The sequence below is a fragment of the Vigna radiata genome, chromosome 8 (genome assembly GCF_000741045.1).
Source record: "Vigna radiata var. radiata cultivar VC1973A chromosome 8, Vradiata_ver6, whole genome shotgun sequence".
In the NCBI taxonomy this organism is placed as follows: Eukaryota; Viridiplantae; Streptophyta; class Magnoliopsida; order Fabales; family Fabaceae; genus Vigna; species Vigna radiata.
Genome location: NC_028358.1, coordinates 34,500,710 through 34,522,053, shown reverse-complemented (window position 1 = coordinate 34,522,053; position 21,344 = coordinate 34,500,710). Strand labels below are relative to the sequence as shown.

Below are 21,344 nucleotides of genomic sequence, written 5' to 3'. Positions count from 1 at the left end.
CTTCCCTTATGGGACACTCACCCTGTCCCACCCTTGTCCTCCATTTGTGGGGACATCTTGCTTTAAACTTGCTGCTCCTGCTACCGACACCTTACCCTGTCTTTCTCCATAATTTATTATTTCCTTTTTTTTTTCTTTTTTTCTTTTTATTCTCATTCATATCATTCCCCATACCACTACTTCTTTATCTTCCCATGTCCCTATAAAACATACCTTCCTACACTTGCATCACATCTCAAGTCTTATCATCATCATCATCATCATCTCTCAAGCTACCTACGTACAAAGAGAAGAACAGACCAACCAGCCACTTCCTTGTATTTTTCAGTTCAGTTGTTGAATAAGAAACCTCTGGCAATATTGGCATATAGGCTGTTTTGGATAATAGACTCTACTAGGAAGAGATGGAAAGCAGTGTCACCTATGAGACCGATCTCAACCTCAAGGCAACTGAGCTTAGATTGGGCCTCCCAGGAACAGAAGAAACTGTTAGAATTACCAACAAAAGACCATTGACTGAAACTTCTGAGGAGACTGTTTCTAATGCTCAAAAAAATGTGGAAGCTGAGGCAGCCCCTCCAGCCAAGTAAGTTTCATTATTATTATTATTATTATTACTAATTAAAACTCAAAGGCCTTTTTTGATTGAAGGTGTTGACATGTATGACAGGGCAAAGATAGTGGGGTGGCCACCAATCAGATCCTATAGGAAAAACAGCCTTCATGAGAATGAGGGTGCTGGGATTTATGTGAAAGTAAGCATGGATGGAGCCCCTTACCTTAGGAAGATTGACCTCAAGGTATATGGAGGCTACACACAACTTCTCAAAGCTCTAGAAAACATGTTCAAGTTGACCATAGGTAAGAAGAGTTTTATTGAGATGATGAGATCAATAAAATGTTATGATATTATGAAAATGACCTGGGTTCTGTTATGGGTTTTCAGGTGAGTACTCTGAAAAAGAAGGTTACAAGGGATCTGACTATGCACCAACTTATGAAGACAAGGACGGTGACTGGATGTTAGTTGGAGATGTTCCATGGGAGTAAGTCTTACATCTCTGATCTCTCTCATCATTAGGTTTGTATGAGTTGAACTAAATCTGACAGAACCGTACTTTTCTGCAGCATGTTTGTGACTTCCTGCAAAAGGCTGAGGATCATGAAAGGATCAGAGGCTCGGGGTTTGGGTTGTGGTGTATGAGAAAGAAAGGGTCTGAGCTGAAAAAAAAAAGTGTTTTGGGGTTTGGGAAACCATGGTTTGAGCTTGGGTTCTCGGATCTAAAGGGTTCTGACTTTTGAATCACTCTAGCTTATGCAGTTTGTTGGCTGGAGTCATAACTCTGAAGGAGGAGATGAAAGACATAGTGAAGTTTGGCAACTTTTATGGTGGGATGCTATGCTATTCCGTGTTCTTCTTTCCACTGATCCTTTTTCAAGTTTCAGAATGACAAATCTCATTGAGATTGCAAATGAAACTTTGTGTAGAACAAATATAGAAAAGTTTATATGTAATATTAATTGTTTCCTCCATGTTTTTTCTCTTTTATCTTCATACAACAATACACTGTAATATACAGTTTTCGTATGTGTCTGTGTTATTCAATGGAGCGCTTCATTATTAATATCTCTCTTTTACAGTTGTCTGCCTTAATTTAGATACAATCATATTTAACAGATTCAATATCAAATGGTTAAGGCCTTAATTTCAGGATAAAATAAAATAAAACAAACTAAATTCTTTATACTATTATCATCTCTTTCTTATACTTTATTTCATTTTTTATGTTCCTTCTTACAAAATGTTGCATAAAATTATTCAACTCTATTTATCGTTTTCCATGGCTATGCGGGTGCCATATTGTTGAAGGAAAAAAACTGCAGAACTCTCTAAATTTTTTAACACCCTTCCAAAACACCGATTACAAAAATAATATTTTTTACCTTTTTTTCGTTGTTTCATCTTAAATCATTTCATATTTTAACATAAAAGTATTATTTTGTTTGGGTAAAACAAAAAACAACACCAAAGAAACATATAATAGTGAGTAAAATGCAATAGAACTAAAAGAGTAATATTATTAAAATATTCATTCCACTATTTAAATACTTTATAACAGAGGAACGATAGGTTGAGATTATACTCAACATCATTTTTACAATAGAAAAATTAAAAATAACATGTCAAATGAACGTAATCCATGTTCAAATATATTTTCTCGTTAAAATAACATAAATAAAAAAGGATTGTTTCATCCGATGCTCTAAAAGTAGAGGGATATGTAACGAAATAAAAAACATTTAATCATATATATATATATATATAATTAAATATGTTTTTAATTTTTAAATTTAAAAAATAATATTCATTTATTTTTTAAGTTTAGAAATTAAAATGTATTTATGTTTTTGAGATGAGAAAAAGTTTTAATTTTATATATAAATTTAAGAACTACAAAACATATGTAAATATTTATTTTCATATTATTATTTTTATTGTAATCATTGTATACTATTCCAATATTTATTTTTGTTATTTTTCACCATAAACTTTAAGATATTCATATTGGTAGATGATAACTTTTTATATTATACTTGCCTTAAACTATTATATATTAACCTAATGAAAACACCATATCTACCTAAACCTACGGTATTCTATTTTATTTTAAATCTGACTAAAAATAGTCTAAATATAACCAAACATAGTAGAATATATGATCTAAAAATAAATAATAATTGAAAAAGGTATGTGATTAATTATTATATATAAAAAATTATAAAAGTTTCAGGCCCTTTTGATGTTAGTAGTGGTTTTATTTTGAGAATAAAATTTTTATTATTTTTTTTCACGTAATTTATTTATTTGCTCAAATATTATTTTGTAAATATGAAATGTTTGTGGAGAAACATATTCTAGAAATAGCTCCTGAACCCATCTTATTTTTAATACTATGAAAGAGTTAAAGTGGTTGGAACTAAAATAGTGAATGATGGAAACTATCACATGGCACATGAAAAGGAAGAGGATAAGATCCAACTTAAAATACAACTTACCCATCAACACAAAAATCAACGGGAAACAAGGGTATCCAAATAATGACGTTAGTGCACTCAAATATACGAATTAATATGTAATAACTTGTTATTTTATTTTTATAAAATTATTATATAATTTATTAATACCCTTCAATCACCAAATCTTTTAGCAAATCATAAGTATATACTTGATTGAATATCAAACAAACTCTGAATAAGAGTATATTAATCTTAATATTGATCTATAATTAATTTAAACTATAATTAAAAGTTTATCTCAAAACCTATAAATTGAGGTTTAAAAAGTAAAAAGATAGATTAGAACATTTATTATTACATTAATTGCTAATGGTTAATAATTAAATTAATTTTAATATCAGAATGTCTTTTACAAATATCCTCGTAACACTTTAGACTAACAATTTGACTTAAAAAAACATTTGGATTTCGAACTACACAAAACAAGCAACCCAAACTAATGATCTTGAGTCCATACATGAAACATATTCTATCTTTCATAATATATTCTCTCATTTATGCCTTTTTATTTTATTTTCTCACAGTCATTAAGAATTTACTAAAAAAACGAAACAGAAAAGTATATCAAAGAAAATGGGATGAAGAGTGGTAAATTATTGCATAATAGGAGAGTTTGAAAAGTTGGGTGTTTGACCGAATATTGTGATAAACATAACTATGATGAGAGTCAAAGATTAAAGCTTGAGATTGAGGAAGTTGTGGTTTTGAATAAAATGGGAAAAGAAGAAACATGATAGAAATGTCGTTCTATGATTTGAATTTTGGTACAAATGGGTCCTCTCTTGAATTCCACCCACAGACAATGACTACATTTCCTGCCAATTGTTCTGTCTAAGGAATCTCAATACCCTACAAATTATAGATATTCAAAGAATTAATCTCATCAAATTAATAATAATGCATTAATTAGACACTATATATCACTCTTCAAGACCTAATGCAGATATCACAAACTTTAATAACAAATTGTGTTTCTCCATAATAATGCATCATACACTCGTTAGTGATATAAGACATTAATTATATTTTTATTTTTTTTCCATGCAAGGAATCTTTCTAGTGGTAAAAAGAAAAACATAATAAAGCACGGCGAATATTAATGGCAGTAGACAGGTCTTTGCAACTAAATTATTCATATTCTGTAGTACTCATAAAGTTGATGGACCAAAAAGCAAAACTGCCAAACTTTGTTGTTAGTTTTAGAAATAAATAAGCAAAATTTGATTGCATATATATATATAATATGAATAATGAGTTATAGTTGTTGATTGGAATTTGAAAGCGTGTCTGCTTCTAACGATAACAGAGATGAAACATCACTGCTGGCCGCAATTTTATAATGTAAAACTGTTTCATTCATAGGTTCATGCATTGCATTGCAGAGATCTTAATTAAAATATCACCATTCTTACTTACAAAAAACTATAATGTAAATTTAATCAGTATTTTTTCAGAACATAAAATACTATATTAATTTCAAATTATTAAAATATTTTACTCATCATCTTCTTTTTTTGGCAGAAAGGAAGATTGTAAATATATAAGCAGAATATATATGTACATGTCTTCACTTTAGCCGTCAAGTATTAACATTCTGACGAAGAATTAAGTATTTTCTAATTAGAAAATCTTTCGATCAATGAGAAAATCTGTTAACCGTAGTAAACAATGTTTTGATTATAATTAATATTATGTTTTATTGTTCCAATAAGAAGCCTAGGCATGACAAAGAAGATGCATCACTTTTAGACTGTATCTTAGTTCGTTTGCTTTTCTAACTTGATAAGATAGAAATTAAGTTATATATGTATATTAGTGTGAACATGTTGCTTCTTTTTAGAAAAGTTTTTGGTAATTGATGTGATTATATATATAAGGATTATTAAATAATATTGAGCAGACATAAGTTGAGTTCTGTGGTACGGTTTCTGTTTTGCGAAGAAAAAAAGCATTAAGTCTAGCAATAGGAAATTATACAATGAATGTGGCTAAGTTATAGATCCCTCTTCCCGGCAAAGTTTAAGGAAAGGTTGAGTAAAGAAAAATGTATGTATAATATTTTATTGGTAGAGCAGAAAGTGTCTTATTGCAATCTGCATAAGGGAACAATGTAAAATGGCACAAGTACACAAAAATAATCTGCAGACTTTGACAGTGATGTTGACAAATGACTATATATATATACCATAAAAACAGAAAATAAATTGCTTGCATGTGCTGCAAAATAACTAGACGACACTGCTCCATGGTAGCCCACACCTGTATCAGAGATACTAAGTCTAGCAAAATGTTAAAAAAACAAATTAACTATACTTTAAATTTTTATTCTTTTTGTTTTCAATATTTGATATTGATTTTATTAAGTCTTCTTATGCATTGAATTATTCAAAAGTGATTTTATTTAGTAGCGAAGTAGTTTATGTAGTGTGAGTTTGGAAATTAGACGTGTGATATGAAGTTAAAGGACTTTTTTCCTTTTACCTTTTCATCTTTTTCAATCAAAGAACTCATTGACGTAAAGACAACATCATGTGCTGTCATAGAATATTTTGTGGAATTCTAAGTTACCTCAAACGCTCTTTTAGTAAATAAAATATTGGCGAATTTTTATATGTTAATTGGGAAGTTAAAAATATTCCCAAAGAAAAAGGTTTTTTATTTATTTATTTTTTAAAATTTAAGAATGTGTTGAAATTTCTCAAAAGCACGTTTCCAACTTGTAGCCAAAGATAGCCTCCTCCTTTACTGCAAATCTACAAACTTTACTGTTCATTGTTATTTCATTCATTTAATAGGCACTGCTGATAAAACAGAAAGGCCTGAAAATGTTATTAAAGAAAAAAAGTCAAAGTCCAAATTTAAGAGTGGTTCCTCTTGCAACTTTTTTTAGCAGATTTTAAAATTTGTTAAAATATTTAAAAAAAATTTAATAAATTTTGAAATTCGTTGAAAAAAAAATTAATAAATTTTGAAATTGGTTAAAGAAAAGAAATGTAGAATTTTTTAAAATACAAAAAATAGTTTTAAAATTTAAAAAAAAATGTGAAAATGCAGGAAGGAATGTGAGAAAGTGTAGAGAAAAACAATCTAAAATCAAACATAATACTTTGTCCAAAAAAGATTCAATGGAGACCCAAATTTATTTACTTTTTTTATATTATTTATATGGCTAAATGTCTAATTCTTCCACTATGTTCAAGTTTGATTGAGTTAAAAAAAGTTCCAAATTTTGATAGGAGTTAAAATCAAACTTGATCTATTAAAGATCCCATTCACAAACTTGTAATAGAAAAAACACATTGACGCATTTCAGTGTCTTGTTCTTTCTTTAACTTTCATTCTACTTCATTTTGAGATGTAATTTACTTAATTGTGTTTTTAGGGTTACCTTGGGGATTTACCCTTTCGTTATCTTCTATAAACTAACCAATGAAATCTTAATCCAATTGAAACTAAAATGCAAAACTACAATTCAGATTAAGATAAATGTAATAATTAAAATTTAAAGTCGCATTATAAATAAGAATGTTATGGGAAGATACGTACAACTCTTGAAAGAAAATAACTAAACTTAAAGAAGAAAGAAAACGTCACAAAATTAACTACTCAATCTTAAAAATATTCAAGTAAATGAAGAGATCATTATCATTTTGTTTATGTGTATTATTCAATCTATATTTGTAAAGTAAGATACTTCTAACCTCATAATTATATTCTAATTAGAATTATTAGATTTGAATCAAGTGATCTTAGTTTTCAGTTTATATTTGACACTATTTTGAGAAAGTGAATACCCATGCACTTTTAAAATTATTATTTATAGGTATTATATAGGGTTATATATATATATATATATATATATATATAACCCTAAACCCTATATCTATATAGGCGTATGCTTATATAATGGTTGATTGTAATTTTCAGCCATTGAAATTGCAATCTAATTTCAGGGATCCGATAATAACTATCTCATGTACATTGATTAGACCTCTGACAATAAGTTTACATGTACCTCAGGAAAAATTATACAACAAAAATAATTATATTACATTCGTTTACAAGTGGCCAATGATTAAAGGCAAGGTAATGGCTTTGCCTCCAATATCACAACAATGGAGAACTAACAGGTCAGTTCATCCATAATTTACCACTTTCAGCTCCATGCTCAATGTAACAAACAACAGCTTCCAAAGTTATCAAATGCACGCTTTCTCAATTATGGACACTAACAAAACTCAAATTTAAATTTCAGGTGAGTGAGCCTGCACAAGTTTGAGAAGTAAACCCTGTGAAGTTGAAATTATAATTTCCTTCGTCACCAATCCTTTTGCTTAACTGAGATATTGTAATTCCTACCTTGCTGGGATCAACAACTTGACTTCTAGCAGCAACAGAAGTCCCCCTCACTTTAAGTGGTACCGTCTGATTCATGTGTCTGACTATCATTACGGTCACTGCCATATTCTGGTACCAAATGGTCAGAACTCTGGCTACGAAGAACCAATACTGAATGGCTTTGCACGGTAGTTGATTCTTTCTGTTGAACTTCGTTGGTTTCATAGTCATGACGTTCATCAGTTAAATGTGCATATAATAAACCAAACTTCTGTCCATGATTTAATCCTGGGCAGAAACCCTGCAGAAATAACAAAAATACTCAACATGAAAGAACTATTCCACATTGAATTGCAAAGCAAAATAAAAAAATTCCCAGAATACAAGTGAACACAGATACACGAGAACCATTTGCTACTTATTATTGATTGTATCCATTATTTCATTATCCAGTGGCATTTACTTGTGGGTTCAAACATGATAGAGAGAAATTATACACGATATGGCTGGCACTGGGGCATTGACAAACAAAGTAATAAAAATGTCAGACCAATACTGAATTTCTCATTTCATTCCATTTGGAGTATATGGCATTATGGCGATAGATCAAAATGAATGGGACGGCAATACAGTAACCTAAGAAGTCTGATAAGGTCATAACGTCATACAAAATAAACTACTTGTTTTATTTGATTCGCTGCTGTGAGCACCTAAATACAATCTACAAGTTGTAGAACATTCACAGCCCAATGTAATCCAGAGTTGTCAAACATAGCACTAGTGGCCATAGTGATGTTTCACAGTTTTAATTTAATTTTGAACGTTGAGGAGAGAATGGATAACAGACTCTGGAATACTACATCTCCTTTTTTCTTCTAAGATGCGGAATAAGAAATAGAAAATATGCAGTGAACCTCAAATCCTAACAAAATAACTTGAATTCTAAACTTTTGTTTTAAATGAAACAAGTATCAAGAAAATTTTCCATTGCAGCCCTATAGCAACATGAATGAGGACGGAAGTAGATGTAAGTGTAATATTTGGCACAAGTAATATGCATACGGTAAAAGGAGAGAAAGAAGCCCAAGAGTGATGGAAGTAAAGACAACCAAGTACCTTAATCGAACCTGAAACGGCACTTGGCTCGAAAGTGGTGTAATCTGAAGAATATGTATCTTTAGTCCAACTATCATAAAATTTAGTATCATTGGATTCTTTCTTATCTTTCTCAGACTCTGGCACAAAGTAATTTTGTCTCAAATCACCACTTCTACAATAAGCCCCATAGTATAAACAATGTTCCCTCGCTAGGGAGATTTGAGGAGTAGCAGGCAGTAAATGACCTTCAGTGCTGAATACGTACCTGTCTCAGAAAAAACAAGTACCTTAATTTTATTGTAGAAAAAGTTCAGCCACTAAATTGTAAATGCATAAGCTCACACTCACTTGTATGGCCCATTTTCCACAAGGTTGTCAGGACCCACAGCCAAATCAAACAGCAGCCATAGATACTTGACCTAATTGTAGCATAAGGTTAGTTAGCGACATTTTTCTTTGAAATAAATTATAGATTGGGGAAGAGGATGGGGGCTGCAGATAAAATATATTGAAGGCAAGAAGACAAATGTTAATGGTTGTAAGAGGCATAGTTTATAAAAGAAAAGTATAAACTTAACAAAGTAAAATTGATATCATTCCCAGACTTTCACTTGACAACTTAAGCTTCCAAGAAACTTGGTCCTTGACATTATCAGAGCCTCATCTAAAATTATATATCCCACACAATTGTCGATCTTATTATTTATTTGGAGCCCTAAATAAAAACCAATCTACCTATCTTGACCAATGATCTTACCTAGAAAGAAAACTTTCTGATTATTTACAACAGTATGTACAATACAACATATATATAGAAAAAAAAAAATGAAGAAAATACAGAACAATAGATTTTGGGCTTCAAACAAATACATTATAAGGGAATTTAAGAAAAAATAATCCTAATAATAAGGAAATATTCTATACATAGTTGCACCAAAACAGACTTCGATAAAATACAATTGAAGAGATTATGTTCTTTTGTTAAGGTTTAGGTGTTCTCAAATTATGTCATGAATTTATTCTTACTGTCTCAGCTAAGAAGAAGCTCTCCATGTGATCTTCTTGTTTGTGATGCTCAACATCTGAAATGTGACAGTATCCACAAGGGCATCGTGTTCCATATTGCAAACTAGCAATCATGTCCCTCCCAGCATCAAGATATCTACAGAGAAACACCAAGAACAGAATCAAGTACTGTATTAAATTGTGAACGAAGTTGATAAATAAAACTTACGTCTTCAGAGAAAAGGGAGGAAAAAATATTACAAGTAGGTAACAAAGGAGAGGATTTTTAGAGACAGAAAACAGGGCTATATATAGCTGTATTAAATAATATTAAGTAACCAGACATAAGGAGCCAAATTTTACAATCATTACACAATTTAAAGGAATACATAAGCAAACCTAGGATCCCGGGTAGCTTTGTACAGCCAATAGGTGCTCTCAATTAGCTCTGGCCGCAGTGGGTAACTTTTTTGCCCATGCTGATATAATGTGAGAAAAATACATAACAGTTCATATTAGAGATAATCAACCAAATGGTTACCTAAAAAAGAACATAGCAAATATTTATATTCCCATGGAACATTTATGTTATGACTCCTGACAATCACAGGGTGTGTCTTATTACAAATAAGTTCTTTATGATTCATTCAAATGTTTTACAAGTTGCAGTATAAATATGAATTTTAGCCTAACTCAACTCCTACTAGCTCAAAGGTGGACAATTGCCAATGTCTTGTAAAAAGTGTTGTCTATATTCCTAGCCCGTGTAAGACATCTTAAAGCACACACCTTACACCTAGGACTAGACCAACTAGAGCACGAAGTGTGTAACACAGGACATCTTCAAATGTCCCAACATTAAAACCAGATAGACTCTTGTACTGTCAGAAACATAAGAAATTTTCAGCGTTAACCATCCATATTAGAAATAAAGTGGGTCTAACTCAACTTTGAAAGCTAATACATCAAAATCCGACACGCTCATATACCTAACCAAAAATCAAGTGGACCCCAAAAGCTAGCTGAAGGGAGGAAAATTATCCAAGTCTTATAAGAAGTATTTCAACCATATTCTTAGCCATGTGGGACATCTTAACACCGTCTAAGAATTGGCTTTACACTGGTGGATCGAGTTTATATTTCATTGCTTCTCTTCAGAGCCCTGCTCTTGCTTTTCCAAGAGCATCTTATTTCTTACATACAATGGACAGCATTGTCGTGTTCTGATTTTTGAAGTTCCCCTTCCATCTTTGACATTTCTATTTGAAGGATATCCCTATAGTCTTTTTCCTATTTTCTCTCTAATGAGATTTATTAACACGAACAGAGATTTTGAAATATATGTTCATTTAAGAGAACAAAATTTGGGTAAAACAAATCATCAATTACTCTACCCTAATCATGCAACTGATAGAAAGAAGGCCGATGCTATAATTAAGCATCATTTTTACAGTTACATGGCCTCCAGGCGTTAGGAATAATTATACCTGAACACTGAGACTTGCAAGATTAAAGCCCTCAGGGGTAAAACCGTATCTTCTCCAGACACTCAAGAAGGCAGCATGGGTGCGAATTGCAGGATTGATATCTCCAGCTAAAACCTTGCAAAAATACACATTTTCAATTAGCACCTCCATGATATTATTATATCCAGAGTAAAAACACTATTATATATAAAAAAACAAGCAAAATGAAACCTGAAGACCAGGCCAAAATGCCTGCAGACTATTAAATAATGGCCAGACAATAGCAGCAGAATCCATATTCACTTCTACGTACCTTGGAGCATAAACAAAAATCAGAGTTTCAAACTTAAAAGAAATACTTTTAAAAATATCCATACTGATGCATTTCAAAGAAAAATAGTAGTCAAGTATATTTACAGGGTGGCACACATAGCCAAAAGCTTTTACCAAGGATCATGGTAAAGATAATGCATAGCAGCAGCATAAGCTTCTTGGAATATATACAAGTACTCTTCGTCTCCAAATAATAAATATGCCTGAAGGTCATTTGCATGGAAAAAGAAATCAGATATGTCAACTAACAAAGTAATGCCCCAAAAGGGGAAAGTGACAAAAAAAAAAATAAGAAAAGGAATTCCAAACAAAATTAATCCACCTGGTTAATAACATTAAAATATTGGTCGACCAATTGCCACTAAAAGTCCTAGTTGAAAACATTTTAAATTTTAACCAATAATTCATCGTCCAATTTTCCTCAAAAGGGTCTTTAATTAAGCACCTTTATATGTTGTAGAATCAATGAATCAACATACACCATGTCAGTAAAAAAATAGAGCTGAAAGTGAAAATAAGTTGCCACAAACAAGGGGACTAATTTTAGAAGATGTAAACATTACAGTCCTCAATTCTCTCTCTTCTATAATGTCTTTTTGCTAAAGAAGTCCGTAGTGCATAAAAATAATTCTGGGGAAATCCTTCCAATGAATTCAAACAAGTGGAAGAATAGTAATAGGAAGAATATCATGCTGAGAAATTTTACTTGTTTGTTTACGGTAGTTTATGGTAGACACAGGAATAAATCTATTTTTTAAATATTTTTTGATAAAAGACAAACTAATTCATAGGTAAAAAAGTGTAAGTTTTTTCCTAAATCAGATATAATGCAAGGAAGCAAAAGAGAAAACGTTTACAGGTGGGAATAATATGAAATTAGATAGTAAAGCAGAAAGAGAGAAAAAAAAAAAGCAAGTGTTTTTACACAAAAACATGCAATCTAAGTATCATATGTATAGAAAAAATCATGAAATATCTCATGTAGGTTTTAGTTTATCACATTTGTTGAAAAGTTGTCTTAACTGCAGTCACTCCTACCCTGCCTCAGTCGCAGCCTCTTTGAAAGTTTCCTCAATTGCAACTTAAAGGGTGGTAATTTAGTCTCGTATCAACTAGAGAAATGATTGAAATAGAACTCATCACGTTTGGAATGTCACCTAACAATGATTCCTCTAAAGTTGAACAAAGTCCTAAGCCTTAATTCTATGATGACATCAATGTTTATTCTAAGTCTATTATTGTACCACCTGGATTGGCTACACTTTAGGCAATAGTCATAGATCTGAGGATGAGTGTTGAAAAGTGGCCTTAAGGGCAATCATCCTAAGGCTTCGTTAGTTGTAGCCTCAAGATTAGTGATTTAGTCTCATTGAATAAAGATACATCTTAAATGAAGCTTATAAAATTTATTGTTTTTATCTCAAACAGGTTTTGTACAATAGAATTAGGTCCTAAGCCCAAATTCTAAGAAAATTAAATCAACTCTTGTTATTTTGCATAATCATACGAACTTAGGAATTAACTTTCCAGAACAAATTGCTCTAGAGGCTCCTCCTTCTAAGGCTTCGTTAGTTGTAGCCTCAAGATTAGTGATTTAGTCTCATTGAATAAAGATACAACTTAAATAAAGCTTATAAAATTTATTGTTTTTATCTCAAACAGGTTTTGTACTATAGAATTAGGTCCTAAGCCCAAATTCTAAGAAAATTAAATCGACTCTTGTTATTTTGCATAATCATACGAACTTAGGAATTAACTTTCCAGTACAAATTGCTCTAGAGGCTCCTCCTTACTAAATTTCTGATACTAACCTTCAACAGATACTCATAAAAGGAGTCAATACTAGTTCCTATCCCAGCATCCTGCAAAAAGAGATAGATAGATGCAGTAGCTGTTGATAGGTACACATAAATTGGAAGAAGAATATGCGTCATTGTTGAAAAGTTAGGCATATTCAGGCAAAGAAAGGTCAGTGGGACAATGAAACACCAATGCAAAATCCGTAAACTGTAAAAGAACATTAACTTCATATTTTGCATATTTTTAGCTTCTTCACATGACAACTATACAAATTAAAGATAGGAAACAATAAATAATCATTTAACATACACAAATCAAATGCTACAATAAAAGACTAAGGCAATATCTAGTTGAGAGGCATCACAGACCCTGCAAATTAAGTAATTTACTTGCCAAAGAAATGAGTAAAAACAATAGCAAGACTTGAGAACCTGAGGAAAAGTCAACCATCATCAATAGCAACAAGCTCAACCTGAACCCTACAATCATTATGCACATTTTATAACCTTATTATCTTTTACTGCAATTTCTTCTACTTTTTTAGAGAAATATGGTCAGCTATTTTTTCCTATTTATCCCCTATTGTTGAGATTTGTCATCTTCATTTTATCATCAATCTCCTGTATTAAAGAAGAACTTCAGCCATATCTCTAGAATATTTTGAGGCAGTTTGCCTCTAACAAATAATAACATGACCGAGAAGAGAGAAACTGAAAAGTCATAGAATGAATATCTATAGGATCCTAACTTATCCACAAAATTCTAAAAGACAAACACTGTTCAGAGCATTTGTCATTCTCCTTTATCATTATTTTCTCACACCAAGGACCCTCTGGTTCCAGATAGCAGGAGAAAGTTCACTCATCAATTGCTCTAAATAATATAATACACAAGCCAAAGCTAAACCATTACTATACTCAAAGTGCAATGACTCCTATACTAGCAGAAACTAATCATCAAACCATGAAAATAGTTCCCTTGTTATTACATTATATTCTGAACACTCCCCTGATGTTGGAACCCTACTCGGGTTTTGGCTCATCAAAAAAGGATACCCGAATTAAAATAAAACCCAGGATGTATGAACTTGGTGAACGATGTTACAGTTTGTTGCAACGTCACCTAGAAGGAGGCCTTCTTCAAGTTATTGTGCCCTTGATGGGGGTACCTTGGTTTCATGAAGGATTAGGAAGCAAGGTGCGATGGCTATATTGAGTGCAGAGTCTAAGACATAGTTATTGCTCACACTACAGGGAGTTGATATGATTTTGTCAACTTGGTTAGAATATAGAGAATGGTTGTGGTGTGACAATCAAAACTCTCCACAAGGCATATTAAGACTGGTTGAGATTTGTACATAAACAACAAGACAAAGACTTATTTCTTTGTCATGTCAAATATAAGTAGCAGCATACTGATGTTTTCTCTAAATCATGTTTGTACGATACCAAACTACAAAGCCAACCACAACTCTGTAACTGTATTATTACAATGCTCAGTGACAGTATCTGTGAACAATTGAGACATCTACGTAGGAGGATATCCAACAATATATGTCTAACATACTACCACTGATGATTCACATTGATTGGTGGCAAGATGATGTTAATCATCAGTGCTAGTATGCTAAACATATATTGTTGAGTATCCTCTCACTTACATGTCTCAATTATTTCAGTCTCACACCACTAAATCAAGAAAAATTAAACTATCCAGAACGGCAACACTCCTCTAAACAGTGGAAAAAATTTGGAAAGGGAAAATATCAAAATCAATTAAGTCATGGGTTCAGCAACACAAAATCAGCTAAAACCAAACTTAAGTGGACTTCATCACACATGGCAATGCTCAACAAGTCACCTAGTCAAGTTGCACCACATTTCTACATGAGTCAAACCTCAACTCACAAATGCAAGGGAAGCTCATGCACAGCCCAGGAAATAATTGATTTACAATATATTTTAGTAGAAGGCTGAAGAAATAGGGTTTAATTCAAAGTTGACAACCCATGCCTTGAGAGTTGAAACCAGGATGACAAATAGAGAGAGAGAGAGAGAAGATTATACAGAATTCACTAACATAGCTTTAGTTTGAACTTAGGGTTTCCTTTATTTATTTAGATCAGAGGAACAGACCATGTATAAAAGCTTTACAAGGTAGTGCACATTTATATAAAACATAAACAAGAGGCACTACAATTGGTACAGAAAGTAGAGCATCCAATTCTGTGTATTTCATGGCTCTATCATTTTTAAAGAAATTGCTCTATGAAAAAGGAAATAATGCCACAAAACAAATAAGACAATGTCATTATTACACACACAAATACGTGAGTATGTATATCTATATGAATATTTCAACAAATAACATATTCTTTGTACCTTTTGTGTCCATTCACCTGTAAAAACATTAATATGAGCACCAACCAGATTAAGCTTTGAACGCCGTGCCCAAAGTCCATGCACTGCATTTTTGGTGACTTGTTCAAAAACTGCATGTCAAAGAAACAAATAGAAATGATTAATCATGTTGGCAATACACCCTTCCCCAAGGAAGTGAAGACTAGAAAAATTGACTATAGAGTTAAAAATACAAGGCTAAAATTCAAAGTATATAGTAAAACCATAATTAGAAAATGCAGAAGTAAAATGCAGCAATAGGAAAGAAAATGTCAAGAGATGGATGCCTTCTCTGCCCTTGACAGCAGCCACCCAAAACAACAAAACCGAATGTCTGCCTTCTCCACTTTCTCTCCCTGGTATCCTAGACTCTAAATGTTTGCCTTCCCACCCTCTTTATTACAAAAGCAAGGTTTGTCAAATCAAAATCGCTCATCTACCCCGTTAATCATGTTACTATTTCCCACATGATCTAGCGTATGAATGACTAACTATACTATCCACTACTCAGCACCCAAAATAGAAGAGATGAAATACAACTTCTAGACCACAATTGCTTGCTCCATGGATGAGTTAGAAGGGGATCGAGCAAAATGGCTTGAACATAATTGTCTTGCTATCAAAAGAGACAGGAGTAGGAAAAACATTTTTGCTATCAGAAGAGAGAGAGTACAAATAACTTTTTTGCTATCAGAAGAGAGAGAGTACAAATAACTTTTTGTGCTATCAAAATATAGTTGTTTGTTCCATTCTCCCTCGCTATTTTCTTTTATAGAAAAAGGAAAATGCAAGTGCAAACATACAACAACTCTGAAGAAACAATCATAAGATTGGAAAATTAAACGAAAGCCATCAATACAATCCTGTCATTTGTTGACCAAACTACTTTCATCATATTTTTACTTGTGAATATCTTTGATAACTTCTAGAGTTATTTTCACAGTGGATACCAGATTGCACTTGGTTGGTCCTTCAGTTCTTGTTTATTTAGAACTTTAGTTCGTATATCTTCTCAATGACAATAACTCACATTCCTTGGATCATGTATGCTTAGAATAGACCAAAAGGAAAATGGTAAACTTACTAGGGTCATTTGTTAGACGACTTAGAACACCAAATTCAAGAGTCAAGGTCCCACCACCTGCTGTTGAAGTTATCTAAAGCACAGAAGTACTAATTTTAACACAATACAAACTCAAATAGGTTGAAGACATATAGGATAAAGAAAACAAGATGAGAGAATTGATCTCAAGAAATATTATGTTTTTCAAAAAGAAAATAGTGGAGCAACACAGTTTCCAAACCACCTCTTTGCTAACTTTTTGCGCATTTTGCTTCACATATATCATTTGAAATTATCAGCTACTATAGTGGATCAGTGACCAGGTTCAAGACCCACATATTCTAAAATAATATGGGAAGCATAGGAGAAGGTTTTTTTACCTTACTTTCATGTTTATCAACTCCATGTAACAAATTTACAGATCCAAATGGAATTCCTGCACAAAAACATGGCACATGAAAGTCAACATAAGGTGAACTGTTATTACCCTTTGTGCAGATGACGAACGAAAATAAGGGAGAGGGTAAAATTTTGAAATTTGAATGACAGAAAGTAAGGAGGGAAAAAAAATGAAATTTATTCCTTTAAGTCTGTTTCTCTCTTTTCTGTCCCTTCAACCAAAGAACACAAGTTTTTAAATTTAAAAAAAAATATATATTTCCTTCCTGATTCCTTTCCTCTTCCAAGCACAAGGGTAGGGATCTAAAACAACATTCTCTAACAAACTAAGCTAAAGAGGGCAATTTTGCAACATGGTCAGTAAATAACTTGGATTGTGATTTAGGCTGCCTCTTCACTGCCCTTCATTTATACTGTGACTGCAGATGGTGAAAAAATCTTGATTTCATGTATGGCAAGAAGTTATGCAAGCAAAAACTTGTCCCTTTTTATCCTAAGTCAAATTCTTTATAGATAAGGATCTCATCACAGTTAGAAGAGTTGATTTGGATAAGCTGAGGGCTCAACCTTCAATTTTCTGAGTGATACCTCTCTTCTCAAAGAAGGATAGCAAAGTTTTTGTGAATGTTCAATCTTTTAGTTTGTTAAAGTTATATTAAAAACACAATATAAACTAAACAGTCTCCGGCCACCGTCTCCGCCACTTGTGCCACTGATGCACCAACACCTAGTCCTACCTCTACTGCTCCCGCTATCTTCTTCTCTATTCTGAAAGGTCTTCAAGGACAGTCAATGGTTAACGCCAAGAAATTTCAACACTAAAATTATGGGTTGAAACAATTTCACCAACCCTTTGTCAAATCTGTCAGATTTGTTTTTTGGGTGCTTTGATGAACAAGAGCTCATTATGATCTTCCACTTTCACGATCGGTCATCGATGCGCCGTCATTTCCGCCGTTTGTCGTGAGGGGGAGTATGTTTCCAGCCAGGTTTTAGGCTTTCAGACTCCACTAGTCAATGATGGCAGTCCTTGCAGTTTTATCGCTTCTAGCCACTACAGGCCCCATCAGTCAGTGATGGCAGTCCCTGTAGTTTTGTCGCTTTTAGCCACTACAGGCCCCACCAGTCAGTGATGGCAGTCCCTGTAGTTTTGATGCAAGCCCCATCCTTACTTGATGGCAATCTAGTCCCTGGAGTTTGTCATTGTTCTCCTTTGTTAAAATCATCCCACTTGAAGTTTCATGGGCTATTTGAAGTTTTGCAGTTGTCCACTACTGTCCATAAATTGTTGTTAGTTGTTCGTTGACATGTGATTGCGCATTTGTTTGCCACACACTCGTGAAGACAAATCATATATTTCAAATTGAGTTTATTTATTCCAAGCTTGGTCCATACAATCTGTATGCTCCAGCTTGAGGGGGAGTGTTAGAGATATTATATTTAGTTTATATTGTGTTTATGTTAATTAGGGAAATATAGTCCCTATATGTTTATTAGGGAAACATTGTTCTTATTTTATTTTATTTTATTCTTACATATTCATTTGTATTTGGGCTTAGCCCATATTTCTTCTATTATAAATAGAGAACCCTATGTGTGTATTTAACACAAGGGATTAATTCCAATATATAATTTTCACTATATTTAACAATTGTTAACACTGGTATGGTGGTATAAAATTCCATCAAAAGTGAGATCTTAAAAGATAATATATCTATAATTCTAAAAACATGTTATACAATTCTTTTCTGTATTGAGAAAGATGATTATGAGAGAAAAGTTACTAAAAGACAAGCATAATTATCTATGATTGAGTAATACCTGTAGGAGTATCAAATGCAGGCAACAATCTCCTGGCAAGATCTTCAGCTAAGTTTAGTAACTGATTATCATATGATGGAACTCTCATGCCCTGAAGACAACATATGTGAACATAATAGTTGAAGACTATAGAGTACTATGTACAAATATATTATAATATGAATTAGTAGGAAAAATGGGTCATGACATGAGATGCGAAATGAGCATACAGGGAATGGATAATATTACAGCAACAACAATCAAGCCTATTCCCATCAAGTGGGGTAAGCTACATAGAAATCTATAAATACATTTTCAATCGTGAATCATATCTATAAACAAATCAATGACCTCTAAAACCTCTCGATGTTAACCGTACATGTATACCTTCCATCTGATCTACTCTTTTTATTAGAGCATCTTCAGTTCTTCTCCAAACATATACAGACCACCTATGACTCCAACACTAATCCCAGACACTCTCACTTATCATTAACACTTCTTTTACCTCAAGCTTCCAAATTCTATGATAAAATCCATGAATATTTAATAGGTGACAAACTAATTACTTTCACATGAAGAAAGCAGAAAGAATCTAATAATCCAGGGTTAAAATTACCAGACCAATCTAATAAAAAAATCTTTATCAAAATAAATATCCTGAAAGCAGTTGACAATAACAGAAGAGCAAAGTAAATATTTATGACAGAGTTGACATCCAACTTCAAATCAGAGGTGAGAAAGCAAAGCATAACCTCATCTGATCCTTCTATAGAAGGTTCCTATCAACAACATCCAACTGAGAACAACATCAACCTAAGGTGTCCATACCAATAACTTTTAAAATTTTACAAAATTTAAGATAAGCATGAATTGTAAATGCAATCATGTGTATTGTACAAAAATTGACACACTAACCGTAGCATAATCAGAGGCAATAAGATGAGCCGAAAGTAATCCTCCCAGAACCCTGATAGTGGTCTCAAACACAGAAACAGTTTTATTCTGCAGCCCAACCAAAATTAAATCATAAGCAAATAAAAACATTATATGAAAACTTTCTCGCTAAGTGGAATGGCAACTGTTAGCATTTGCCTAAAAAAACAAAGCTGGCATTTGATTGGATGGGGTGAATACTCACTATATCAAAGCGAAGATTTTTACCAAGCCATTCAACGGAGGTGGCGAAGCGTTGGCGGTCACCAAGTAAAGCCAAAGTGTCTAAGGAATCAATCTGATGAATGCATTAGAATTAGAATCGGAAAAATGAAGAATAAGGAAGAGGATAAGGAACTTGATTAGCATTTGAATGGGAATAGGAACCAATGTTAAGGCATAGCCACCGAGGGTATCCTCTCCTGCGCATGAAAGGGGCCTCAATTCGTCGAGGGGAAAAGCGTGGTCCATGTAGCCATTAAAAGCGTGATAAAACATTTCACGAGCCTCATCTCGCAGTTGTTTCGCCTCTTCCGGAAAAACGCCATCGGCGAGATAGGCATAGACTGCTAAGGATAATAATACCCATAGCAACACTGAACGGATCTGAGTCCCTCCCATTTCCCCTCCCTCCTAAACTATGTTATGCTAAGCTAAGCTAACAGCACTTCAATCAATTCAATTCTATCATCAAATACATCTACCAACTTCATTCTTCTCTTCCTAACTAGTTTAGTACTAACTATTGTTCACCTTCTCTTTCTCCCTTCCCTTTTCTACTCAATTTCATACTCTTTTTTGCTAAATATAAGCCTCCTTCCGTAATCAATTACAGATCAATACATACCTCTTTTGTTAACATCAAAATTTGTCATTGAATCAGGTCAAATTCACATCCTTTTAATGCAGGATATAAATTATAGAATGCACCTTATTTTATTATAAAATTAATTAGAAATAAGTACATAATTAAATTTGTATTATTAATTAATTACAATAATCATGATAAAAAAACACTTTCAATTTTCCTAGGTAACTCTTTTAGATAAAAACTAAAAGTTGATGAATAGATATAAAGAAACATTTGATTTATATATATATATACACACACATAATTAAATTTGTATTATTAATTAATTACCATAAACATGATAAAAAAAACACTTTCAATTTTCATAGGTAACTCTTTTAGATAAAAACTAAAAGTTGATGAATAGATATAAAGAAACATTTGATTTATATATATATATATATATATATATATATATATATATATATATATATATATAATGTTAAGAAATTCATTCCCTATTTATTAATTATATAGATACTAGTAAAATGTTTTTTATAATAATAACATTATTATTATTGTTATTATTATAATAATTATAAAATTAAATTAAATAATTTTTATAATTTTCCTGTAAAAATTAAATTTCATAATAAAAAAATGATTAAATTTAAAAAACCAGTCAAATGAAAGAAAAGGTTATCACTTAAAGAATAAAATTGATAAAATAACTATTTTAATTTTAAAAAAATTTTATCTAAAGAATGAAACTGAAAAATAAAGGTGAATAAAGAAAATATCGTTCATATATAAGTATAGATTAAACTTATTTAAAAATA

General features: G+C 32.1%; 2 protein-coding genes across 3 annotated transcripts; one reads left to right on the top strand and one right to left on the bottom strand.

Annotated features, from left to right (window-relative positions):
• The first annotated feature begins 216 nt into the window (after positions 1 to 216).
• On the top strand, positions 217 to 1,627 carry LOC106770755 (auxin-induced protein 22B). Its single transcript, XM_014656549.2, has 4 exons — positions 217 to 586; positions 671 to 861; positions 947 to 1,046; positions 1,129 to 1,627. Exons 1-4 carry the CDS (start codon positions 405 to 407, stop codon positions 1,202 to 1,204), a joined length of 549 nt encoding a protein of 182 aa, XP_014512035.1. The 5' UTR covers positions 217 to 404; the 3' UTR covers positions 1,205 to 1,627.
• Positions 1,628 to 6,977: 5,350 nt separating this feature from the next.
• Positions 6,978 to 20,599, bottom strand: LOC106772258 (alpha-mannosidase I MNS4). Of its 2 annotated transcripts, XR_001376567.2 has the most exons (17): positions 20,103 to 20,599; positions 19,921 to 20,013; positions 19,698 to 19,784; positions 18,801 to 18,891; positions 16,961 to 17,016; positions 16,602 to 16,674; positions 15,500 to 15,609; positions 13,130 to 13,180; positions 11,433 to 11,521; positions 11,217 to 11,298; positions 11,007 to 11,120; positions 9,919 to 9,998; positions 9,541 to 9,676; positions 8,863 to 8,933; positions 8,533 to 8,779; positions 7,438 to 7,717; positions 6,978 to 7,343 (listed from the first exon to the last, which is right to left on the bottom strand). XR_001376567.2 is itself a non-coding variant. In XM_014658539.2 (16 exons), the coding sequence occupies exons 1-16, from the start codon at positions 20,334 to 20,336 to the stop codon at positions 7,490 to 7,492; spliced, it is 1,842 nt and encodes a 613-aa protein (XP_014514025.1). In that variant the 5' UTR covers positions 20,337 to 20,599; the 3' UTR covers positions 6,978 to 7,489. The 2 variants fall into 2 exon arrangements, 1 of the variants encoding a protein (XP_014514025.1); XM_014658539.2 differs by having other exon boundaries at positions 6,978 to 7,717.
• Positions 20,600 to 21,344: the final 745 nt, after the last annotated feature.

Excerpts from the sequence above, each read along its gene's own strand:
- LOC106770755 (XM_014656549.2), top strand. The coding sequence starts at position 405 with ATGGAAAGCAGTGTCACCTATGAGACCGATCTCAACCTCAAGGCAACT. Across the intron at positions 587-670 it reads GAGGCAGCCCCTCCAGCCAA|GGCAAAGATAGTGGGGTGGC; the intron begins GTAAGTTTCATT and ends CATGTATGACAG. Across the intron at positions 862-946 it reads CATGTTCAAGTTGACCATAG|GTGAGTACTCTGAAAAAGAA; the intron begins GTAAGAAGAGTT and ends ATGGGTTTTCAG.
- LOC106772258 (XM_014658539.2), bottom strand. The coding sequence starts at position 20,336 with ATGGGAGGGACTCAGATCCGTTCAGTGTTGCTATGGGTATTATTATCC. Across the intron at positions 19,785-19,920 it reads AAAATCTTCGCTTTGATATA|AATAAAACTGTTTCTGTGTT; the intron begins GTGAGTATTCAC and ends GTTGGGCTGCAG. Across the intron at positions 9,677-9,918 it reads AAAGCTACCCGGGATCCTAG|ATATCTTGATGCTGGGAGGG; the intron begins GTTTGCTTATGT and ends GTTTCTCTGTAG.